The sequence below is a fragment of the Schistosoma haematobium genome, chromosome ZW (genome assembly GCF_000699445.3).
Source record: "Schistosoma haematobium chromosome ZW, whole genome shotgun sequence".
NCBI lineage: Eukaryota > Metazoa > Platyhelminthes > Trematoda > Strigeidida > Schistosomatidae > Schistosoma > Schistosoma haematobium.
Window position 1 is genome coordinate 40872201 of NC_067195.1, and position 26208 is coordinate 40898408.

Genomic DNA, 26208 nt, shown 5'->3' on the forward strand with positions numbered 1-26208 from the left:
AAAAATATTAATTATACGGACGGTGTACTGTCATTCGTGAAATACATGTCAAATTACTTGTTGAAAATTAACATACCGAGGAATTCATTCACGTAATCTGTGTCTTTTCCCCCTTTCAAACCATCACTGATATCTGGATGGACAACCAGAGGATGTAATGCATTCATGAAGAACGTTGCATAAGGTTGTCCCGCCACTTTTAGAACCTGGGGTATGACAGAAATGAAGAAAAATGGGACTCGAAAATGCAGAATTGGTGAATATTCATCATATCAACAGCATGTAAAAGATAACAAACCTATGAAACTAATGTAGCTTAAAGTCTGATCAGCTTAGAAATTAAGTTGATGGTATAAAAGGACTGATATCCCTTTAGTCAAGATCCTCAGTAAACAAAAATCCTTAAACTCAGATAAACTCCTATTTCAAGACAATGTCAATACTACATTTTACGTGAAAACTTTATTATTATTTATCATTATTAATGGCTTTACTCAGTATTATATATTTAGTAAAATATGGGATTGTCAACACACAATATTTCCATAAGTTACTCTCATGAAACAATCGATAACTGCATATATGTATACATGAAATAATTAAATAAACTACCTGGAATTAGACGAAGTGCTTTTAAGAAGATACGAATCTAGACAACTTTTGGTAACATGTTCAACAATATAAGCTTTGACTAATTCAGCTCTTACAGCTTGCTCGTCACATGGTTTATTTGCTGGACAATGTACATTTGGTTACATGAATGGATTCTAATGTACTGCGGTCTTGTTCTACCAGAAGATAAGGTGAAAGATGTGAGTCGAGCGGATGGTCAGTGTCTGGCGAGATAACACTTGCCAGAAGTTTGCAACCACATTAATAATGACTTCGAAAGATTCGCCACACACCCTGCTAACTGTCCTCAGCACTCTCCGCAATACAGCAAAATCTTTTCTCAAAAGCCCGGGAAAGAATAATGAGGAACAGTAAAGAATAATACAGAAATTCACAAAAAGTAGAAGTATTTGTCGAATAATCTCAAAAGTATGTAGCCTCTTTATATAATAAGTCAGACATAACTTGCTTCGATATCAATAAGGTATGATAAGACCAAGAAAGGTAAGAGGAAAAACTTATACAAAGGTAAGCAACCTTTAACATTCTTTTTATCACAGAATCTCCAATAGTACAAACTTAATTTGATTCCCAAAAAGTGTTTAAGTACTGCTCATGTCCCAGGTCAAAATAAACAGTTTGACATCTAGAAGGGCTAAGTGTGAGACCTTTGTGACCCGAGATCTGACTCCAATTAGATCGTATGATTGGTTGCTATTGAAATATATACATCTCTTCAATCCTCGTGCAAAATTATCGACTTAACTTGCGTTGGTGAATAACGGAATTAAATAAGTCAAATACGAGGATGAATTTCGAATACGTATATTTTGTACACTCGTTTATTGGAAAGCGAAGCAAAACAAAATGACGAGCGATGGAGAAGGCGGATAAGCCAACTCGATTTAACCAAGCGTCAATCAATATTTACAATCACACAAAAATAAGTTACGGATATGTGACGAGTAGGATAAGATGTACACACATGCGCTCATACAAAAATAGTCAAGGTTGATAATTAACAAGGTCAAAACGTGACTCAAGAATAATGGATAAAGTGACCTGTCCAAAATCTAGAATAAGTTGTGTGGGCTTGACACAGTAACCGACACTACAAAACATTAACAAAAAAACAGTCTTTCAATGAGCGACTAGGACTCATTCATTTCAAAGGGATGTAGAGGCAGAAATCAATGCGCAGACAGTGAGACCATCCGCATCCTTAACAAGTGTTTTCTGTAAAAGACGGCAGATCATGCAAAAGGGTAGAAAAACAGCTCCGTGTATCACACCTTGGGTTGGCAGAGACATTAAGCTCTTTCTTACCAATGCCCTGGTAAGGCCGAGAGTGGGGAGAGTCCACTCTCCCTCTCCGAATGCTCTCACATGGCCACACGTATATAACCTCTGCCAGGGAAGTCCTACTCACTGTCTTCTCGTGGCGGGGTGTTGGTTACGAAATTGAGAGGACGAAAAGCGAATGTCCGGCGCTTTAACCGGGTGGTGGATATAGAAGATCCGCCTAGGGGGGTTGGAAAACCCTGATTCCAAACCAATGGTGCACATGAGCTCCAGGATCCTGAAGGAACAAATGGCGTATGAACCAACTTTTGGTCACCGGCTACCATGGGACTGCATCTCCTTACGATGCTCCACTGCCTTGTGGATCAGACCTTCAGGTTAAAGGCTGCGGGTGTGGCCCCCTAAGTAAACCACCTGATTCGGTTTGATTTAGGATTTCATCAGGTCCTAAACATTGAAACGAGTTAAGTGACTGGAGACACTTTCAGACATCAGTTTCAGTAAAAATTGAAACACAACTCTTCTTCAAACTTTTGGATATAAGAAGCATGATACCAGATGATTGACGTGCAAAAGACTTATTTAAATAGAATTCACCTAGGTATTATAACAAAACTTTCCAGTGAGTAGGTATTTTATTTTTACACGTAGCGTATATGATAAAACCAGTCGATCAACAGAAATTTAGTTATCCCAGTATAGTTTATATCAAATAAACCATCCGTCCATTAAAATATGATTGAACCAGGGATATGGATAATGCACAACAGTACATTAATAACTACTGGATGGTATTTCGACAAGTTTATTATTTGCACTTCAGACAAAATAGGTGATCATTGTGATATGAATAAGGATAATGAATTATATAGATCTTGTCTAGTAAACAGATAAATGAAATAGTATGAAACTGAACACTATCCTACAGCCCCTAGTTTTAACTTTTATGCTAACGTCACTTCAAAGGAAGTGATCGGGTTGCAAAACCGAAACTAAGATTAGGTTAATATGCGTATTCGAACTAGCGAACCTAATAATAATAACAATATAGTACGTACAAATGTGTGAATGGATTTGATGTTGAAACATACATTCTTCCTCTTTAATGTCTCATATTAACTCGGCGCCCAAATATTGTGAAACTATTCGTTCAAATTTAGACGAAAGTTCTTATTAATGCAACTAGTAGGTTTTGGAAACGAATCACAAAAAGAAATTTTTTGAATTACATGGATAAGTCTATATGAAACACTATGTATAAATAAATTCACATGGTACATTAATTTTCGACAACTTTAAGAGGATATAAAACGTAAACAATCTAAATTCGGTCAAAAATTTAGGTTTGTTTCTGATAAAGTATGAAATGGCTTGTTAGTGAAAATTGGTAAATTATTTTATAACGCTCCAAATCTGTAGCAAAAACTGAAGGACCAGTACATGATTTAGTATTCTAATTATAGTTTATTTCAATAGGTCGTTTATTTAGTAATGTTAAATATTGCGGATTGTTTTCGGAAATATGATTAAAGAATTTATTTACAATAAATGCTCCCCTCAAATCGTTCTGTTTACATTGATATGATTTAGAATTGTTATACAATAAATTTGAACCAACTAAATTGGAGTATTATGAAACTCCCATATAATTCATGTAATCATCAACAGTTTTATAGTTGCGGAATGCATTGATTATTTAATAATACTTTCGCTCACTGTGCTGGATTTTTGTGCCGTCCCAGGATAAATAGGACCGTATTAGTGTATGTCAAGTTAAAATATCGTTACGAAATTTACAGTATTTCATTGGATAAAATTAAACAGAACAGTCTGTAAAAGTAATTAAATGCAATTTATAAAATGTTATAATTAAGAACAGGCACACTATCTGTTAACCTTGACATAATTTTAACGATTTAGTAATTAGTTTTTAATAAGAGTCATTATTAATTGCAACAACAGTATAGGACTTACACCACTAATGGTGACTTAATAAGGTGTCTGAACTTATTTAAACAATGTGATGAAAACAGTCGTTGTCATTGCAGTTATCTAGAAACCGAGGTTAGTATGAGACGTAATGTAGTATACCGCTACACATATGTTTATTATTTAGTAAATATAGCCGACATTTATGTAAGTAATTTGATATCGCTCTAAGAAATTTAGTTGTTACTAGTTTATAAACCGATTGCGTTTACGGTTGGCTCCTATTTTCTTTGATATAGCTAAAAATATGACGGCCTTGGGAAATTAAAACAGAAATCATACACAAATATTTATTTATTCTTGACATAAAACGTTTTTATCAATCTAATGTATAAAATCCATTTCCACAGCACTATGTGATGGCATGCAATAGATGAATAAGTATTCATATCATTCACCAAATAAACTGACAGCAAGATATCTTGAATGACTTAGTTGGTCTGTCTAAACAGATATATAAATAGTTTTACCTAACTGACACGATTTCATAGGAATCAAATGCACAGGAAACAGCGAAAGTCTGCCATTTAGTTGGAAAACTCACCAAGTTCAGGTTTACTCAGTTGACTTCCAGACATATTTTTGTGTGAGAGGTAGTGATATTATCAATTCGCCAATGGCGAGCTAAACAGAGAGGGGCATGAACCTGAGGTCTAATCATTGAAAACCATGTGCTTCAACTACAAAGTCACAGTCCCATTGTCAATAATATAACCCGAAACAGACTTCGTAGAAGGAAGCCAAGGAGGTATATCACCTAAGTGATAATCAGCAAGGTTTACGGTTGACTCATGTGTATGGTAACATTTTATATGTATATGAATGCTAGTTATTTATTCTAGTAAATGTTCTAACTCAATAAATTGTCATTCACTAACATGTGCTGTTTCATTCGACATCATTATAGATTTAACAGCTGAGCGATTGTTAATAGTCTCACAAGCGTCTATATTCATCGTTATTAACTGAAATATTCTTAACAATTCACAATTTTACGCCAGTTCTAATTTTGGTAATTCCTTTAGTTACGAAACCACACAATATGGGTTTAAAAGGGTAATTATTAAATGATTATGGTGATAAAAATCAGGCACGATTTTTGATAGGTGTACATAATTACTATCTGTTGAATTAATGTTTTACTCAAGTTAACACCTAGTTTTATAGGATTTTGGTCTACTTGTTAGCGAGCTCAATTGAAGAAAATTGTCAGCGGTAACACTAAGATAAAAATCGGTTAACATATTACGAGCTTAGAGGCTACCTTTTTAAGCTTAATACCAAGGCTAATAACAGACGATTATGAAAATTGAAAACAAAAACTTTGATTGAGATCTCCACAACCCTATACTGATAACAAAAATTTTCTTGATTTGCAAACTGTTTGTTTCCTGGTTATCCAACATGAATTTAAGTGTTCATCTCAAATGGATAAGTATATGGTGAACGCTGTAATAATCTATCAATATTCATAATATAAAATCAAAAAACATGTCACGTACTTCTGTAACAAAATGGCGAACAATAGAAACATCAACACGATTGCGTAAAAACAGTCTATGCATTGTGTTTATTACAGGAAGTACATGGCCACATGATAGTAAATGAACAAGTAATCCGACCAACATTCGTTTGTATTCTAACTGTAAAATATAAACGTTCAGGTAGTTAAACTATTTTTAAAAAGTGAATATTTTGTACCTAATAAAATAGGTCTTACTGACAGAGAGAAGCGAAATAGGAAAAAAATTAATGAAATAAAATATGCTCGTGGTAAATATAAACGTGTACAAAGTAAGTATTTAAATCCTTCCGGAAAGTAAAAGGTAAACGGCAAAACGTCGAGTAAAACGCTGGTAGAGGTGATTGCTGTACAGTAAGATATCAACTTTGTGAATAGTTTATATGAGAAAGGAGGAAGATATACAACTCAATTGTATGTAAATATTGAGTTATTGAATGCTAGTTCAACTGATCCAAGCGTTTAGAACGACATCTTTCATATCTATTTAGAATGCTATTGTAATCGGTTACTGGTTTGTAAATAAATTTTCATCTAACAGTCTTGGATTTTTTATTGGATTGAGTCTGACTAATCTTGTTTCGTTGAACAAGTAGCAGGAAGGAGTTTATGTTACAGCAATATCATTAGGATTTTTTGGTAAGACGTAACAGTTTACATCATGGACTGACTTTAGATAGAAAACCACTAAAAACCAACGAGCACCGAACGATATTTTCGTTTTAGTATGAGATTTCTCAGTAGTGAATACCTACGACCCGACCGGGGAACAAACTTAGGACCATTATATCCAACGGTAAGTTTATTACCTTCACATTACTAAAGTTGAAGTTCGATGGTTAACACATTCAGCTTCAGATGGTTCGCGATATTATATGACCGCCATCCATTACGATCGGTAGTACCTGTCTAACACTAGAAATGATTGAACTTCATCAATCACAGCTTCTCACTAAAGTTTTGAAAATTCACCTGTAATTTATTCATCAGTATATTTTCTGAATTTTAGTGTCTGTTTAATCAAGTTCAATCCATGGTGTAAAGGTATCCTCAAAGTGAACGATTTCCACAAACCATGGGGCTAAGAACGATAAACGTTGTTTAAATCGAAGAAAATAAAAATATAAGATACAGTAATGAAGATAATCTGAAAGAAAACTCATGAAGGAGGAGCGTTTAACAGAAGATACCTCGACCATACCTGACTCAAGTCTTCCATTCCTTCAACTGAAGAAGCCAGTAATTCTGTGATAAATGCTAAGAGAGCTGGACGTAAATATTCATTGACCTCAGCCAATTCATTCACTACTATACAGTAAGGTTTCATGGTGTCCATATTTAATTCAAAATCGACACGTTTCGTATGAAAAACGACCCGAACGAAACGAAATACACCAAGTGAAACAGGTCGACATGATAAACATCTCAAAAGCGATGGAAGGTCTCGGAAAGCACGTAAACTAATTCCACTGCCAGACATATTGTTCCACTGAAATAAAAAATGACAGTTTATTATATGTGTATCATATATGTAAACTGAATTGCAAAACGGTAATTACATTGAGTAGGAACTGGGATGAATGTCAAAGTGAATTATTCTGGTCTTTTTCTGTCACTTTACGGTGAAGCCTACTTGGTCTTTCGTATGGACAGAACCATAAATCATAACAACTTGAAAAAGATTTTCCATAGCCAATAAAGTTATAAAAATATTAACCTTGACACATGATTACAAGAACACAATTGTTTTGCGTAGGGTGGACAATGAATTCCCAGTCGATTAGTAAATAAAGCCTTAAGAAACCAATTGCTTTACTGCAAAGACGGTCAGAACCGTACAACTGATTCGATTCAACAGTTTTATCGGTAATTCAGGCCTTTCTAAATTTAAGCATGCGTTAGATTACCTCACTTATAGCGACACTAAGATGAAAGGTACTATATATGCTCAATGGAATTTGAAATAAACCATGAGTTATGCCGCTCTTAGGATGTATAAATTTAGCAGTAATATTCGCCATCCGTAACCAATTAAATGTCTGTGTAACAGGTTAATGGTCATAGCTAGTGGAACATAGCAATAACTTTTAATCACTCATTGTGTTATTGCAGTGAGACTGCTGAATAGTTTTCAGATAAGAGAAATTTTAGTTGACTGACTGAATATATACAGGAGAATGAAAACTGTCACTGACATAGTTGATGCAATTACTTTTACTCTTTTTTTGATCATCGATTTTTTCCGTGATGATTTTAAGCACTGAAAAATTTGTTAGGTTGTTTTAGTTTATTTGTGTTCCATTTATTTGCAGCGCTATTTTATGCAAAGAAGCTGTTGATGATACTCATGTATAAAGTGATTCTCAAGTATATGTACATGTAAACGACACTACTTTAGTACTAAAAGTGAAGTGAACCAGTTTCAAATAAGTGACACAATCGCGATAAACAACACGCATAAGATAATAAACTAAACCAACGTAATCACCAGAAAATAGGGAGCATAAAATATGAGAAAAATTGCTGAATATCGTCGACAGGTTACTGGTACGTACTTGTCTACAAATTCGACTTGCTTCTAAAACTTCACGTTTTGCTTCATCAACTTCAGTACGTATACATGAGATACGTCTTTCAGTAGTAGGTTCAATCTCTTCAACGACCACTGCAGCATAGCTGTAAAGGTATGCATATTGCTCTAATTGTTCAGTTAACAATCTATCAGAACTTGCAAATAATGCATCTGCTAGAAGTGCTAGTACATAAAAATAAGATGATTATTGTGAAATTTATTACCACTGGTTAACACATAAATAAAATTTTTTGAAATGCTACAAATCGTCTTTTGCACATGTACACATAGGCTCATTAATTTAAGAAATAACGATCTTGATACCTATCTTCGATTACGTTCATTGGTAAGAAAATTGCTCATCCAACTAAGGATATGAAATATCATGCAGCAAGTTATTTCTGACGAACAACTTACGGAAAGATATGCTACAAAATATCCGTCACAAGTGTCAGTTCAAACCCCGCTAATCAATTAAACAGAGAGAAAACTAGTATACAAAGACACTCTCAGTCGAATTCTTGCATAAATTTACCATCAACTAACTGACAACAACTCAAATAACTTGGTATTTCTTTATTGTACTGAAAATATATTCTTGCTACACATGTGATTTTGTATGCATAGATCTTAGCAAGTTCAATCAACATCTACATAGTTTAAATCGTGAAGTATTACAGTGTTGTGGATAAATAAGACTATTTTATTTTGTTGTAACACATGAAACACTTACTAATTGTACCTTATATGACAACGAAATGTTTAGTATTGGTAATTTTTTTCTACAAGTGTAGTATGCTTAAACAAATGAAGTCATACTTGACAAAAGAACACAAATTAAACTACCCTACCAACTGGTAGTGTTAAGGGTCATAAGAAAATGTATTTTAAAAAAGGCTTTTGCTTGTATTATTTCTATAATTCAGTTAACAGTTAGCTCCCAGCAGTAATATCAACAAAATAAAAAGTGCTAGTTACAGAAAAGCAAATCGGGGTAAATGTGAACAAGAATGGGCATATCTTCCGTTTATCCTAAACAGATAATGATAACAGGGACATTTATGTTCAGTAGATATTAAAAAACTCTTTTATAATATTACACATAGTATCAGGCTACTTATCTAAACAGAATTATTTAATAAAACACATCATTTGACTTCTTAAGGATTGATTTTGTAGTACTAGAAAACTCACTGCTTTGTAGTCCGCAACAAATATACTGTTTTTATACAAACGCTGACAAAATGTAGACCTAAAAAACCTCAGTAACCCATATGAAAGTATCCAGAGAGTATTTCTCTTACTACCAAAGCAAAATGTTGTTTCAGAACTGGCTTAAGTCATGCCTAGAGAAGTAGTTGAGCATGTCGATTGTGTTGGGAGTTTCATCAGCCTGTCTGGAAGAACTTAGGGATGGATACAGAAACCTAGTGTCCCAGTGTGATGTCTATCTGAGTACAAGTACTCTCTGTATTACTTCATAGTTGGAATATAAGATTTTTGAAGGCAGACGATATAAATCAAATGCAAGTAGTTGGTCGTAAATGTCTTCGAAGCAGCGTTAGGTTTAAAATGTTACAACAGGTTGTAAATCATCCGACAAAATAGTGGATATTCTTTGATTTATCTGTCAAAATACCCACTCGTGACCATTGTACAACCCTATGAGCTAAACCGGTTAGAAAAACTCTAAAGACGACCAAGCCAACACATAACACCACCCCACTAAGTTACTGATGGTCTAGTTGCCTAGATTGAGGGTATGAACATTGTGGCTAAGGTCTCTAAAGTTGAACTATCTATCTATGATAAACAGTCTAAATTATGGTACACGAAGTATGGTTTACGTGTTTACCCCTTAAACACAAGATCATCTTATCTGATTTTTATTAGAAATAAATGGTTAAATCGCTTCTATCGACAGTTAATGTTACCCATAAAGTTTGGTATTTGATAGGCTCTAACTTAGTTTCACAAGACACACAAGGTGGTTTGGTATTGGCAAAGTTATAGGATTGTATGTAAATCCCAAACTTGACTTTTAAAAAATAAGCTCCAATCGAAGCTTCAAGTGGCAAATTAAAACATACTTACCAATGAAAATGGGTTGTCGTAACAAAGCTACTGGTGGGGAGGCATCTCCTTTATATGCTTCCTCAAGCTGAAAAAATAATGAGAGGTGTTTATTAAATAGTTTTGTAAGATATGAGTGGTCGACTTGTTTTGTATGTGTTCCCAGTGATGTTTTTTCTATTTATTTTATTTGAACACATAAATATTGGTACAAGAGGGAACCAAATATGTATGCACCACACATTTTCATTACCATTATATTTGTGTGTGGGCTACGATACTGCCCGGGTGCCCAGACCGAAGCGGTTGGTTTTCTTAGGGGGCCACGCCCCGAGCCTTTGGCCAAAAGGTCTGACCCACAAGGCAGTGGAGCATCGTGAGGAGATGCAGTCCCATGGTAGCCGGTGACCAAAAATTGGTTCATACGCCATTTGTTCCTTCAGGATACTGGAGCTCATGTGCACCATTGGTTTTGGATCCGGTTGAAGCGCCGGATATTCGCTTTTCACCCTCTTATTTTCGCAAACAACACCCCCGCCACGAGAAGGCAGTGAGTAGGACTTCCCTGGCAGAGGCTATATATGCGTGGCCATGTGAGAGCATTTCCAGAGGGAGGGCGGGCCCACCCCACTCTCGGCCATACCAGGGCATTTGAGGGCTTTGATAGAACGAAAGCCATATAACTAAATACCTCTTAAACCTGCCACTCATTACTTTATGGAAGTAAAGCATGGTCTCTGAAAGTAGAGGACATGCATACGCGGCAGGTTTTTGATTTGTTTCTGAAGCATTGTTTGTTTCGTGAAACAAATGAGTCAAGAATGTTGAGTTTAGGCATAAACTACTACGCAAAAATGCCAAATCAGTTGGTTAGGATGCAAATTTTTGATGATTGAGGTAGCAAGGAGGGTATCCCACCAAAAGGATGACTTAAGAATGGTGTATATTAATAAGGGCGGTTATCAAAAGAGAGCATATTAATAGAGGTGAGCTCCGACAGGGGGAATAACATTTTACAGGATGTGAAATATGTTCGATTTACCTTCGATCCCTTTGCCTCTATAACCAATCAAAAATGCAGTTTTCTAAACGTTTAATAAAGGGTCTACTTTTAACAAATACTTTAATTTTTCGAATTTAGTAACAACTTGTTATTCTTATTATTCCAGTGATGTTATCTCGCACATCTATTTTGAACAGCTAGGGGGTCGATAGTCTTTTAAGAGATGTTTCCAAAATGTTTGGTGATTTTCGCGTTGAGATTGAGTTTTAAATGCTTAAAACGAATCTATTTTAGAATCAAGAAATTAATTTAACACATTCTTCATTACTTGTATTCTCAAAAACATCTACTATGAAAAATATTAACCGAAAAATAGAGGAAAGCAACGCACTATTAAGTAAATAATCTTGAGCATAACACTCAGGAATTCGCAATGGATATTGAAACATTAGGCCAATAGGAAATCCGCTAAATGATGAAAACATGTGACTGGGCTGGAAATAACTTTCATTCCTAGAGAATGAGACATACCATTGGTCACTTAATTTCCTAAGATATATATATATCGATTACTTCTTGATCTTTGCAACGCAGTAGCCCGTTGGGCTAGTGTATAAGAAGACTGAGTATCGGTGTCAACTCACGGATAACGCTAGTTACAACATATATAGTTGTTCATTCGTAGGCATCAGTTTACAAAGAATACAAATCCACCTAACGCATATGAAGCTTTCTCTGTTCATAATCAACCGTCATAAGTAAACAACGTAATCAGTGTCTGTCCCTTCAGTTCCGTTATATCTGTTCTACAAGAAAACTCTGACGCATTATGTAATATATTCTTTGCGATACTAAGCGTTTAATGGTACAAACGGACGAATCCCATTAAAATTTAGAAAGAAGTTTACACTTTCAAAGGAGTAGAGCTACCGAACTTGATGGAAATTATTTAGGAGTTCGAAATCCGGCTTTCAGTACCCGTTATTTATTACAAAAATACAAATTTCTAGATTAATATTGAACTTTATGATTTACTCCTGTAAACTATCACTTATCTGGGTGTATTGTAAAAACCTTTGAAAGGATATCTACAGGCGATAATACAGAATTTATAAAAGATGACTAACCAGCAAAACTGCATCCGGAATTAAATCCTGTTCTTTAAGGATGATACGCATCGCATCCATACTATCAGGATAATCTCGGGCACCACAGAGATACGTTGTGTACCGACTCACGTCACGGCCCCTGGATCGAATATGTAATCATTAAAAGGTAAACGTAGTCCGAAAACCAAGCGAAACACAAAAGGAAATGAGGCATATCACATATACGGAGAATATTCAAATGACTAGTTGTATAAGTGTGGAACTTACAGGTCCATGATATACAAAACCCAGTTAATTTATCTTATTAGATTTTCTATGCGAAATAAAGCTACATATATTTACTTCGAGCTTAAAACCATTGAGTTAATCAAGCATCAAAAATGCACTGTACAAAACAAGATAACAGTTTTGTGAATAAATTAGAACGGAAAAATTATATAATAATAACAAGAACATTTCAAAATGCGATTCAAGCACAACCAAAATGATATCCACTTGCTTTCGTCGTGAGCCGATTTTTAAACCACCAAGCTATCCAATCTCTACGAACTTATCTAGACTGCCTTGATAGTCCCATCACAGATATTTTTCATTCTAGAGCATTATGTTATAAACTGACTACCACTAAACATTTTTAAAGATTCTCAAAATTAGCAAACGGTTCCCAGTATAGAATTTTCTGCAAGTTTTTCACTAAAAAAGGATCCAACAAATCAAAGCCACTTTTTTAGGATGAGATTACCGATTGGTTGACGATGCATGTTATATTCCAACATATGTTGTAAGATATTAGTATTAACTAAACAAAGAAGCCATCAAAATAGAGAAATTTCTTGTGAAAGCTTAAATTAAACAGTGAGCCAGTGAGTATTTTAAATTCAGAGACTAGATTTTAAAAGCATACAGTAAAGTTTTTTTTTACAGCAGTTGTACCTCTGTTCATTTCTAACTTAGCGTCAATGTCAAAGGCTGCCCAGATCAACAAACACTACAAAATAACCCAATAGATGATAAATCAGGAACAATGGCTTAGTACAGATATGAGTATAAACTAAGAAAAATATTGAATACGTACATCTAATACAACACTGCCTGTAGCTCTTTTAACCCGACCGTTGTTGCTACCTTGACGTGGTGGTCGGGCTTGCCTATCGTGATGAAGCAACCGAGCTATACTGGCTGGGACAACCGTTCCTCAAGGTCCTACCATGTCAGACAGGTCGGTTGAAGAGCGGAAAGACTAAAAGCAACAAACCCAAGGTCCGAAGGCGAAGTCGTACTGCTGACTGTACAGAGGTGTGACAGCAGTAAGGTGTTTCCTTCAGACAACCAGCATGACAGCGATGCTGCCTTCCCACAAGGAGGGGTGGGGTTAGAAAAGGTCGACCCTAAAAATGCACACCTCACCTTACCTCACGGATTTCCGTCTCCGGCGGTAAGGCCCTTTGAAGAACGGAGCTAACACGTCAAAAACCTCCCACGAAAAGGCCGTGCGCGACCGGCCGCAAGCAGTTGTCCCTTGGGCACTGCGGTCACGCTCTCAGGTCACTGAGACCACCTCTAATCCAATTTCCTTTTCAGGTACCTCCAGAAGAACCCTTCCACGGTGTGGGCAACCGGGAAGTGATAACCGCCCTCATACCTCTAACAGAACTCAAGATCACTGTATTCATAATCAACCTCTCTCTTCAATTCCTATTACTCCTCCTATATCGACTTTCAACTCTAAACTTCCTCTTTTGGCTTCCTCCTCAAGTGTCACCATAGCCAACGATTCTAGTGCGCAAAACACTGTCCCAGGTCTACTGACACCTCGCTCCAAACTACACATTGGAGCCTTCAACGTACGCACTCTATGTCAAACCACTCACCAGGCATCCTTGGCTAAAACCCTAGAATCTCCTACCATTGATGTATGCTGTGTCTCCGAAACACACATACAGGATCCCAGTGTGGTCATTCACTTGACCTCACCTCGGCAAAACGGAGAGCCAACGACATACACCCTCCGTGTATCTGGTGACCCGATGGCCAGTTCTCGTGGACTGGCAGGTGTAGGCATAGCACTAAGCATGAGGGCGGAACAAGCACTGCTAGAGTGGATCCCCGTCAACAGTCGTCTATGTGCTGTTCGGCTAAACGGCTCCGTAAGAACTCGGAAGGATAAGGACACACGTCGTTGCCTTTTCGTCGTTTCTGTCTACGCTCCCACTGACTGCAGCTCAGATGATGTGAAAGATGAATTTTACAGAAAGCTTTCTGGACTTCTTCAGAAAGCTAAACGCTCAGACATAATACTCGTAGGGGGTGACTTTAATGCTCAGATAGGTAGCTTAAACCAAACAGAAAGGCATTTAGGTGGATATTTTAGCATTCCGGCACAGCGAACAGATAATGGTGACCGTCTGCTGCAACTGTGTTCAGACAATCGCTTATTTTTAGCAAACACAAATTTTAAGCATAAGGAGAGACATCGTCTAACATGGCGACCCCCTACAGCAAACCAACGATTGACTCAAATAGACTATATTACCATCAGTCATCGTTGGAGAGGGTCGGTAGAAGATTGTCGCTCATTCTGGAGTACCTGCTTGGACTCCAACCACGCCCTAATACGGGCACGCATCCGCTTGCACCTCACTGGACGCAAAAAAGCCACATTAAAAAGACCCATTAGAACTGAGTTGAGTAACGAGAAAACCAAAAGTAGGTTCCAAGAACAACTGAGTTCACAATTAGGTAGTTCTGAAGACGAGGCTGACCCACAGGTTGCTTGGAAAGACATACAAGCAGCTGTGGAAACAGCAATGAAATCTATTAGTGACTTAAACCACAGAGTTACAAAGAACCAGTGGATTTCTTCAAAGTCTATCACACTGATGGATTCTCGCAAACTCGTCCCATCAGGTTCCGAACATGATGAAGAGCGACAACAAATCAGATCTAGGTTAAGAAAAAGTCTAAGAAACGACCGTGAGCGGTGGTGGGCAATGAAAGCAAAAGAGATGGAAAAGGCGGCGACTATAGGGAACACAAGACAGCTTTATAGACTAATAAAAGAAACTGGAACTAATAAGTCAAGTGTAAGTGAGATTATTTCGAAAAAAGACGATACTCTCATCTGCTCCCAGCTCAGACGTTTAGAACGATGGGCGGAACATTTCAGAAAACAGTTCAACTGGCCTTCAGCTACTCTACATCTACCCTCCATTCCCAGACAGTGTGAATGGAACATTGAAGTACGTCCCCCAACTTTAGCAGAAGTTCAGAAGGCTATAGTTAATCTGAAACGAGGAAGGGCAGCTGGTCCAGATGGACTGGCTCCAGAGGTCTTTAGGATGGTGGTCCAATTTTAGCGATTAGGTTGACTAATGTTTTAACTAAGATCTGGGAGTTAGACGTTATTCCATCAGACTAGTCACAATCACTTATCGTCCCAATATACAAGAAAGGGCTAAAATCATCCTGTGACAACAATAGAGGGATTAGTTTAACTAATATAGTATCTAAAATACTAGCCTCGATAATTATCAGACGCCTAACTAAGACTCGTGAACTGCAAACACGAGAGAATCAAGCTGGCTTCAGACCTGGTTGTGGCTGCATCGACCACATATTCACCATTCGTCAGATTCTAGAACACAGGCATAATTATCGGCGTCCGACAATGGTGGTCTTTCTCGACTTAAAAGCAGAATTTGACTCTGTAGACCGCGAGATTCTGTGGCAGTTTCTGTCATTGAAAGGCGTACCTCAGAAGTACATAAACCTTGTAAAGGCTCTTTACTCGAACACTACTAGTCGAGTCAGAGCTTATGGCGAACTGTCATCTGCTTTTGCAACCTCAAGTGGTGTCCGTCAAGGCTGTCCACTATCTCCATTTTTGTTCAACTTCATCATAGACCTACTGTTGGAAATAACGTTCTCGTCTTCTAAACTTTCAAAAATTGATCTCCTTCCAGGAGGTCCACTTATCGACTTAGAATACGCAGATGATATAGTCCTGTTTGGTGAAGACGCTGACAAAATGCAGAGTCTTCTGGCAGCACTAAGCAAGAATTCCAGAATGTTTGGAATGCGCTTCTCTCCCTCTAAGTGCAAGTTGTTGCTTCAGGACTGGCCTGCGTCAACACCTGAACTAAGGATAGGGAGTGAAGTAGTCGAACGCGTCGACAACTTCACTTATCTTGGAAGTCTGATCAGCCCTAATGGGTTGGTGTCTGACGAAATATCACCACGGATTAGAAAAGCTCGTTTGGCTTTTGCCAACTTACGTCACCTATGGCGAAGGCGAGATATCCGTCTATCAATAAAAGGACGAGTATACTGCGCGGCAGTTCGTTCTGTTTTACTTTACGGCTGCGAAACGTGGGCATTAAGAGTTGAAGACACTCGTAAGCTACAAGTATTTGATCACAAATGCCTTAGAAATATTGCTTGCATCTGCTGGGATCACCGGGTAAGTAATAGTGAGGTTGGACGCAGGGTATTAGGAAATGATGGTAAATCAGTTGATGAGGTTATGAATCTTCATCGACTGAGATGGTTGGGTCACATGTTGCGTATGCCTGAACACCGATTACCACGACGTGCAATGCTATCCGGTATTGGAAATGGTTGGAAGAAAGTTAGGGGCGGCCAAACCAAAACGTGGCATCAGTGCTTGAAGTCACTAACTTCTGGTCTGAGCCATGTTGGTAGATGCAGACTACTTGGTTGGGGTCCGCGTGACTATCGTAACCAATGGTTGGAGACTCTTGGTGACATGGCTCAGAATCAATCACAATGGCGTCGGTGTATACACTTCCTGTCTTCCCTTAAACTAAGAGACTGAAATCGCTTTATATCTTTCTTTCTACGAACCAATTCTTTCTTCCTGTACTATATCTCCATATGCAATCTTTCTCTTATATATTACCACCTTTGACCTAACCACTGCTATGAATCCAGTGTTCATCTTGCTGTGCTGATGCGGTATGGCAACCTGGACCGATGCACATATGTGCCTGGTCCTACGTTGTAGATGACTGACTGACTGTAGCTCTTTTAAGGTTACTGCCGGTCCCAAGCCCACACAAAGGAGGAGGGTTGGGAATGCGGTCAGCAACCCCAACCCGTAGGAAACAACCTTACTAACAAAGCTAACCAGAATAAACATTTCAAACCATCTAAATTCTGCCCTCCGAGTTGAAGGATCTTCATTCAGTAGAACTATGATGCCTCATGGTGAAAGTTGAGATTCTTTGGAGGTCATGAGGAGCATGCTCCTTCTAACAACCACAGCAACAATTAATACAGATACATGGAATGTTCAGACAATATGGGAGACCGGGAGGACCAGTTAAATGGCTACTGAAATGAGAAGATACAACTTGAATGTTCTCAGAATCACTGAAGTCCATTGAACTCAATCTGGAAAGAAAAGGATAAATTCAGGAGAAATGCTGTTGTACTCTGCTCACGAAAAAAAATGCTGCAATCAGTCACAGAGAAGTGGTCAGGAAAAGACCTGAACATCTTGAAGAGAGACCTAAACGTCAAAGTCAGAATAGACAACATCGGGTATGAAGATATCATGTGACGACATGGACTAGGAGATATGAACGAGAATGGCGAGAGCTTTGCAAATCTATCTGGATTCAACAAATTGGTTATGGAGGCACAATATTTTCACACAATCGCATACACAAAGCTACATAGACCTCACCGGACCACACCAAACGGAACCAGTTATATCACATCTGTATCACTGAAAAATTCAGAAGGTCAATAGAAGAGGTGAGAACCAGGAGAGGAGTTAACATAACTTCAGATCACCATTAGCTGATAGCTGTCAAGATGGAACTGAAGCTAAAGAAGCACTAGAAAACTGGGGAAACAGCATTACACAGGTCCAATACAGACTTCTTTCTTGATACTGACAAACTCAACGAATTCAATAAAGCTCTCAACAACAGGTTCCGAGCCTTGCAAGATTTACTGAACGAAGAAGAAACTATTATGGAGGACAACTAGGAAGAGATTAAAAAAACACTAACTTCAACGTGTCAGGATATTCTGGACCGCAAGAAGTATCAACATAAGAAATGGAGCTCTGTAGAAATCCTGGACAATATTCAAGAAAGGAAGAATAAGAAGACAGAGACTAACAACAGCCGAACAAGAACAGAGAAAGCCAAGGCACAAACTGTATGCACAGAAGCAAACAAGCAAGTGAAGAGGAGCATTAGAGCCGACAAGTAGAAATACATGGAAACTTTTTAATGGAGTTTTGTTCTCCAGCTCAGATAACAAAGCCCCATCAAAATCATGCACCTGAGCTACAAATCTTCTTCACCATCTCAATACCTGGAAGAGCTAGCAACGGCAGCAAAAAACGCCTCAAGAGAAGGAAATATGAACCAACTGTATGACACGACGAATAAACCGGCAGGGAAATACAGTAGAACAGAGAGGCCAGTCAAGTACAAAGAGGAAATGCCAATCATTGAGACTCAGGAACAAAGGAAGTGTTGGATGGAACACTTAGAAGAACTCTTGAAAAAGCCAGCTCCATTGAATCTACAGTACGTCGGAACGGCACACATAGACCTTCCGCTAGATGTCAATCCACCAACGACGGAAGATATCAGGATGGCCATCAGACAAATCGAGAGTGGGAAAACAGTAGAACCTGACAATTTATTTATTTATTTGAACACATAATTATTGGTACAAGAATGCGCCAAATATATATGCACCACACAAAACAATGAGAATTTAAGGGGAAGGAAAAGAAAAAAAGAGAGAATAATAACGAGGAGATTGATGTAAGGTGGTGTAATAATAATAATGGTAAAAATGGGGGAACGGAAAGGTACAATCAGAAGAAATCTTTCAGTTAAGGAAGACACAACCACTTTTTTTTAATGAAGAAAGTAAAAGAAGGTTACAGCAGGATCGCCACTGGCTTCTATTCTGAGCCATATCTGATAACGTCTCTAACCACTGTGTAGCACCATCTCTAGGACCCCAAAAACCAGGGAGTCGTGAAGGACCAACAGAAGCCAGTCCTTTGCAGCTTTCTTTCATCCCACGACACCATATCATACACTGGCCACCTCTCCGCTTTTTCCAACCAGTCCCAGCGTCGGCAAATAATGCACGACGTGGAATTCTCTGGGACGACATTCGGAGAACATGTCCAAGCCACCGAAGTCGGTGTTTCAAGATGGTGACACCAATTGCATTATCGTCTCTGTGCCCGAACACACGATGCCGAACCTCTGCATTACTAACATGGTGTTGCCACTGGATGTCAGCAATACTTCGGAGACAACGATGATCGAACACAGAGTTGTCTAACATCTTCAACTCGGAGACGCTAGGCTTCATAGACATAGAGCAGAACTGCTCTCACCGACGCGTTGTAGATCCGACCTTTTACAGCCAGACTAACATCACGAAGGCGCCAAAGATGGCCCAGATTGGCATAAGGCGCTCTGGCTTTCACTATACGTGCATTGATCTCATCACTCACGCCACCACCAGCACTTATGCAGCTACCCAGATACACGAACTTCTCAACTACGTCTATCTGCTCACCATCCAGGGTGAGTACAGGATTAGAATCCTGCCAGTCTTGTAGAAGTACTTTGCACTTCGAAGGTGCAAAGCACATACCATACCTACGGACACTGATTGCTAACTGATTAAGTGCGGATTGCATGCCTTGGGCATTATCGCGTACTCAATGTCGAGAAGTCTTTCTCCAGGCAACAGATCCACAACACCATTACTTACATCCATCAGAGCTGTTTCCAGAATGTCATCGATGTCAAAGTTGAAGAGGAATGGTGAGATTGGGCAACCCTGCCTAACCCCACTGCTTGAGTGGGACAATGGAGAGAGGTGGTTGTATGCCCTCACTCTGCCTGAGGGCTTTTAGGATGTTAATAAACTTCTCAGGCACACCCTTCTTCAATAGACAATCCCAGAGAACAGTCCTGTCCAACGAATCGAAGGCAACCCTGATGTCAAGAAAAACTACGATTGTTGGCCCTCGATAAGTATGGCAGTGTTCTAACAATATACCAGCTGAAACACAGAAATGAGACATAGAAGCAACTGCAAACATGCTCCACGTTCTATTCACGAAGATTTGAGAGCGAGAACGAGAGTCGATCGACTGGAAAGAAGGACACCTCATCAAGATACCGAAGAAACGAGATCTGAGCAAATGTGAGAACCACAGAGGTACATTTCTGTCAATACAAGGAAATGTTTTCGACAGAGTGTTGCTGAACCGGATGAAGGATTCAGAAGACGCCCGAATTCAACATCAACAGGTCGGAGTCTGTAGGTATCGGTTGTGCACAGACCGAGTCGCGACATTACGGATCATCGTTGAACAATCAATTGAGTGAAACTCGTCACCACACACCAACTTTCTTGACTAAGGTGTTTGACAGAGTGTATAGCAGAACCTTATGAAATGTGCCTGAGAAGATCGTCAACATCATACGGAATTGATTCGATGGACTACACTAGTAAGTGGTGCATGGAGACAGTTGACAGACGCATTCCAAGTGAACAGTGGTGTCAGACAGGACTGCTTACTCTCCCCCTTTCCCTTCTGGTGGTTGACTGGATTACGAAGACCTCGACATCCGACGGGAAGCATGTGATAAAATGGACATGTTGGATGCAACTAGATGATTTGGATTCCTCAGATGACCTGGCCCTTCTATCCCATACACATCAACGAATGCAGGTCAAGATAAAAACAGTGTAGCAGCAGCCTCTGCAGCAGTAGGCCTCAACATACACAAAGGAAAAAGCAAGATCCTCAAATACAACACAGAGAACATCATCCCAATCGCACTTGGTGGAGAAGCTGTGGAAGATGTGGAGTTTCACATACCTGGACAGCATCATGGATGAACAAGGAGGATCTGATGCAGACGTAAAGGCGAGGATTGGCAAATTAAGGACAGCATTCCTACAAGTGAATAACATATGGAACTCAAAACAACTGTCAACCAGTATCAAAGTCAGAATCTTTAATACGAAAGCCAAGACGGTTCTACTGTATGGAGCTGAAACTTGAAGAACTACTACAACTATCATCATAAAGGTACAAGTATTTACAAACAATTGTCTACGCAAGATACTCAATGTCCATTATTGGTCGGATACCATCAGCAACAGCCTACTGTGGGAGAGAACAAACCAACATCCAGCTGAGGAGGAAATTATGAAAAGACTTTGGAAGTGGATAGAACATACATTACGGAAAACATCAAACTGCATCACGAGGCAAGCCCTAACTTGGAATCCTGGAGGGAAACGGGAAAGAGGAAGACCAAAGTACACACTGCACCAAGAATTGGAAACAGACATCAAAAAGATCAATAGCAACTGGAAAGGATTGCCCAGGACAGAGTTGGATAGAGAATGCTGGTGAGCGGCCAATTTTCCTCCAGGAGGGGTAACAAGAGTAAGTGAGTACCCAATCAAACCACTCCTGACTTTCGATCAGGTTGATAACACTGATTTATCTATGGGACACATGTAAAGCAGGCACAAGAAAATTACTTTTTTAAAGGTTGACTAGTGGAGCTATACTTACCAAATTCGACCGAACAAGAATCTATTCATTGAGGAAGAACAGCAGAAAAAAACTATATCGCCTAGTTAAAATAATATTAATGTTTCATAATAAAAACAGGTATGATAAGGAATTTAAATAACCAATCTTAATCTGAATAGGAGTGTAAAGAAATATATATTCAAGATTTTAAAAAGTGTTGGTTGCAACTTTTTTTCCTGAAATCAAATCAACTGATCACTACTGTATAAAACCCACCCGACTCAGTATGTTCTCTTCACTTTTATTTAAAATCTAACAAGAAACACTTATATTTACGATGTAAAAAAACTTAAGAGTGAATCAATGTAATAGGATGTAAATCATGCTCAATGTCTAGACATATATGGGATTGCCCAGTCTTTCAAATTTTGAGAGATGAAAATGGAATGAATTAACTTGATCGTCCAGTCAGTCAGCTACAACGTAGGACCAGGCACATATGTGCATCGGTCCAGGTTGCCATACCGCATCAGCACAGCAAGATGAACACTGGATTCATAGCAGTGGTTAGGTCAAAGGTGGTAATATATAAGAGAAAGATTGCATATGGAGATATAGTACAGGAAGAAAGAATTGGTTCGTAGAAAGAAAGATATAAAGCGATTTCAGTCTCTTAGTTTAAGGGAAGACAGGAAGTGTATACACCGACGCCATTGTGATTGATTCTGAGCCATGTCACCAAGAGTCTCCAACCATTGGTTACGATAGTCACGCGGACCCCAACCAAGTAGTCTGCATCTACCAACATGGCTCAGACCAGAAGTTAGTGACTTCAAGCACTGATGCCACGTTTTGGTTTGGCCGCCCCTAACTTTCTTCCAACCATTTCCAATACCGGATAGCATTGCACGTCGTGGTAATCGGTGTTCAGGCATACGCAACATGTGACCCAACCATCTCAGTCGATGAAGATTCATAACCTCATCAACTGATTTACCATCATTTCCTAATACCCTGCGTCCAACCTCACTATTACTTACCCGGTGATCCCAGCAGATGCAAGCAATATTTCTAAGGCATTTGTGATCAAATACTTGTAGCTTACGAGTGTCTTCAACTCTTAATGCCCACGTTTCGCAGCCGTAAAGTAAAACAGAACGAACTGCCGCGCAGTATACTCGTCCTTTTATTGATAGACGGATATCTCTGGAGCCAATCTATCTAGACCAGCTGCACTTCCTCGTTTCAGATCAACTATAGCCTTTTGAACTACAGTTAGAGTTGAGGGACCTACTTCAATGTTCCATTCACACTGTCTGGGAATGGAGGGTAGCTTGACCGTTAAATACTTGTGAATGAGCCACATTCTAAGTGCGAGACATGATAACACCACTCGGCTGCCCAAACCGAAGTACGTAGGTAGAGTGGGGTTCGAACCTGGGACTTAGTGGATCTAAACAACCGCTGTACGTCATCATTCTTACAAATAACTGTAAAATTATAAATGTATTTGAATTTTCATTTCTTCAACTGAAAGGTTGAAATAGTAATTTATAGAAATTTGGAGATTTTACAGAGGCCTCTCCGGTAAGAAAAGATAAAGTAACTCAACAAGGAAATTCACTTTAACCGGTGCCAACTTACGGAAGTAAATAAAATAGAGTAAAAAAATTTATGAACGTAAGAGTGGGTTTTCGCATCTCAAAAGTAAATCTAATTTACTTTGAAACAATCGCGCACCTATAGAGAGAAAAATTACTATTACTAGCATCAGTTAACTCTAAAACACTAGTACAAAAACCTTTCACTATCTACTAATTTGTGATAAACTATTCAAAGTTTAACACATGAAAATCTGTAACTAAAATTGAAAACAGGATCAAACTTATCAGAACCTTCGACTTGCTTCAGCTTCCAAAAGCCAAATAAGATGATGAGCACAATGGCTCTTCATTTTTCGAGCCAAACACTGCAAGATAGATTGCAAGAGTAAATATCCATGTTCACTATGACAACCCATTTCCTAATAAAAGTAGAAGTATTCATGAAGTTAACAAACATTTCAATTCAAACTTTACAGTAATTACACTCAACAAGAAAAAAGTCCATTTAAATGCAACAGTATTATTAACAGGCAGCAAATGTAAGTATATTAAAAGGGAAACCGACTAGAAAGGACTGTCGTCGTATATAAAAATAACAAGGGTATCTTGTTTCATGAGAAAATTTCAATACATATTAGAACCTTGAAAAAGTGCTTTGACACTATTCTAGAATGGTAACAGACTTAAGTAATGTATTACAAACTTACCATTTCTTTTTTGACTACCTCTGACTTACCAGCATATTTTAACGGTGAGACGTTTTGCAAAATAACCGATGTTTAAGAAACAAGTGAAACCCTTAGTACTAATAAAAGTTGTTACCTCACATTATTAAAAAGCATACGGGAACTCACCATCCAACCCTATCTTATCTACTTATTAAGAACTTATTAAAAATCGTGTAGTAGGAGTAATCCTACATAACACCCAATATTTCACATGGCTTTCATATAATATAAGATACTTCACTGAATCTTAAAACAATTGCAGTGAACTAACTTTGATGAACAAGAGACGAGCAATATATTGGGCCACGTTGTCCAGTTCCGTTGTGACACAGGAAAGGAATGCCAAGAAAAGAAGAAAGATAACGTTGGATCCTTACTAAGGTTTTACTTGGTACTGTTAAATAAACTAAGCATTCAATAGATTGTTAATAATATAAGTAGCAGTATATTCGTAGTGTCACAGTAAGTAGAAAACAAAATTTCTAGCATTTTGTGACTCAGCGTAAGCCACTTCTTTACAGAATGAATAAATGAACAAATTAAATCAAAACGAGTTTAAGTTATTACAAAGAAACAAAGCAAAAAATATTTAGTACAATCCAGAAGCAAATCTGATTAAGCCAATATCATGTCGCTCTAGTCAAGATGACTTTGTGAGAAACGCTTGCGTATTTGCTATGTAAAAAGGTAGGGTTGCATTCGTATGTGAGATATGAATAGAATCAAATATAGTAGATTTCATCGATGATCCAAGTCTGATAGACCACAAGGCTTTCTTTTCTATTTAAGGCAGTTGGATTTAGCAATATATAAAAAGCTTCAGCTACTCACCTATCTTTGTAATCGAGAAGCTTTTTGTATAAGTTTGATATTTTAAATATCGACTTAAAGGTTATCGAAGATGGCATGCACTGCGATTGTCCATTTAATTTAGAGTTTTGCAGGTTATTGAGGATTAATAAGTAGTTCTTTGTGTATCTCAGATGTTTTCGACTTGAGTTATTTTACGAGAAAATTCTCCAATCCAGAAAGCATCACAATAAGAAAACTTTAGTTTGTAGACACGATTTTGTGTTGACATAAAGCAAATCTTATCATTTTTATGAATTAGAATATTTCGAGGGATTCTAGTTGTTTCGTAGTATGCTTTAATTCTGTGTAGTTTTGCGATTCTTTAGACATTCTTTGTTGCACCATGGTGGTAAGGTGGAGTTATTATACTAACTCATAAAATTTCACTTGAACCATTATTTAATGGTAAATCGTTCTGTCTTAGTACATTTTTATTAACATGATCATCTATGAATTAAGGATCTGATATTCGTCATTTAATAGGAAAGAGAAAACGAACTCTACACATTTGTGGATAAAACAGGCAGAGACAATAGCGGGATGGCATCTAGTCCCAACGTAAAGTGATTCAAGCTGTAACATATCACTTCGGTGCTGTGAGATTAAAATTAGTACCGTCACTGCGTTGACAAACTACCTAGAACATAAAAGGGATACTTGTACTATTCTAACAGCCTAATGCTTAAAAAATGAACGCCTTTACAGCTAAGACACTGCTCTGTTTACAAAAAAGACTGAAATGTGTATTAACTTACCAAAAAGTGGGTTAACATATCTTGTGCAGTATCAAAAGAAAAGTGAGACTCTCCTTCTGATGAGTATGGTTGATGTTCGTTATCGACAGCGGAAACAAAACCCTTAACGTCATCAATAGATGGAAGCGATTCCGAATTCACCATGCTCATTTCTGAATGTGAAACACTAGAATAATTGGTACATGAAGCATTATTCCGTTTTGGCTGTAAAAATGCAATGGAGTACATAAATGTCTGATCTTTAACTGTATCACCGGCAGCTAGTAATGGCTGTAAAACATAGATAACGCACTTCAAGAAAATGCCCAGAGTGTTCCATGCAAGAGGAACAGATACGAGTTCTCCAATGAGACTTTCTTTTACAGCTATACACGGCATAGATAGTGATAAAAAAGGACAATCTTCGTTCCGTGGATGCTGAGCTAGGTTATAAATAGTTTGACGCCAAGTTGGAGATTCGACCATTTGACTAAGCCACTCCATGGTGTCCTGAATTTCGAAATGTTAGGTAATGAC

The 26208-nt window shown here is 38.1% G+C and overlaps 1 protein-coding gene across 2 annotated transcripts in view; it reads right to left on the minus strand.

The window, feature by feature from the left end:
- The window catches only part of PDE5A_5 (cGMP-specific 3',5'-cyclic phosphodiesterase), a gene marked incomplete at its 3' end in the record, with an annotated part of 29114 nt that overhangs the window by 328 nt on the left and 2578 nt on the right, over positions 1-26208 (minus strand). Inside the window, exons 5-12 of one of the 2 annotated variants that reach the window (XM_035733137.2) lie at positions 25693-26181; positions 23649-23776; positions 12201-12321; positions 10092-10158; positions 7981-8180; positions 6627-6914; positions 5406-5546; positions 77-206 (exon numbers count right to left, since the gene is read on the minus strand). In XM_035733137.2, coding sequence (XP_035588801.1) covers positions 77-206; positions 5406-5546; positions 6627-6914; positions 7981-8180; positions 10092-10158; positions 12201-12321; positions 23649-23776; positions 25693-26181 — 1564 coding nt within the window. Of the gene's footprint in view, positions 1-76; positions 5547-6626; positions 26182-26208 lie in introns of both variants that reach the window. The other variant, XM_051211394.1, reaches the window with a different exon arrangement.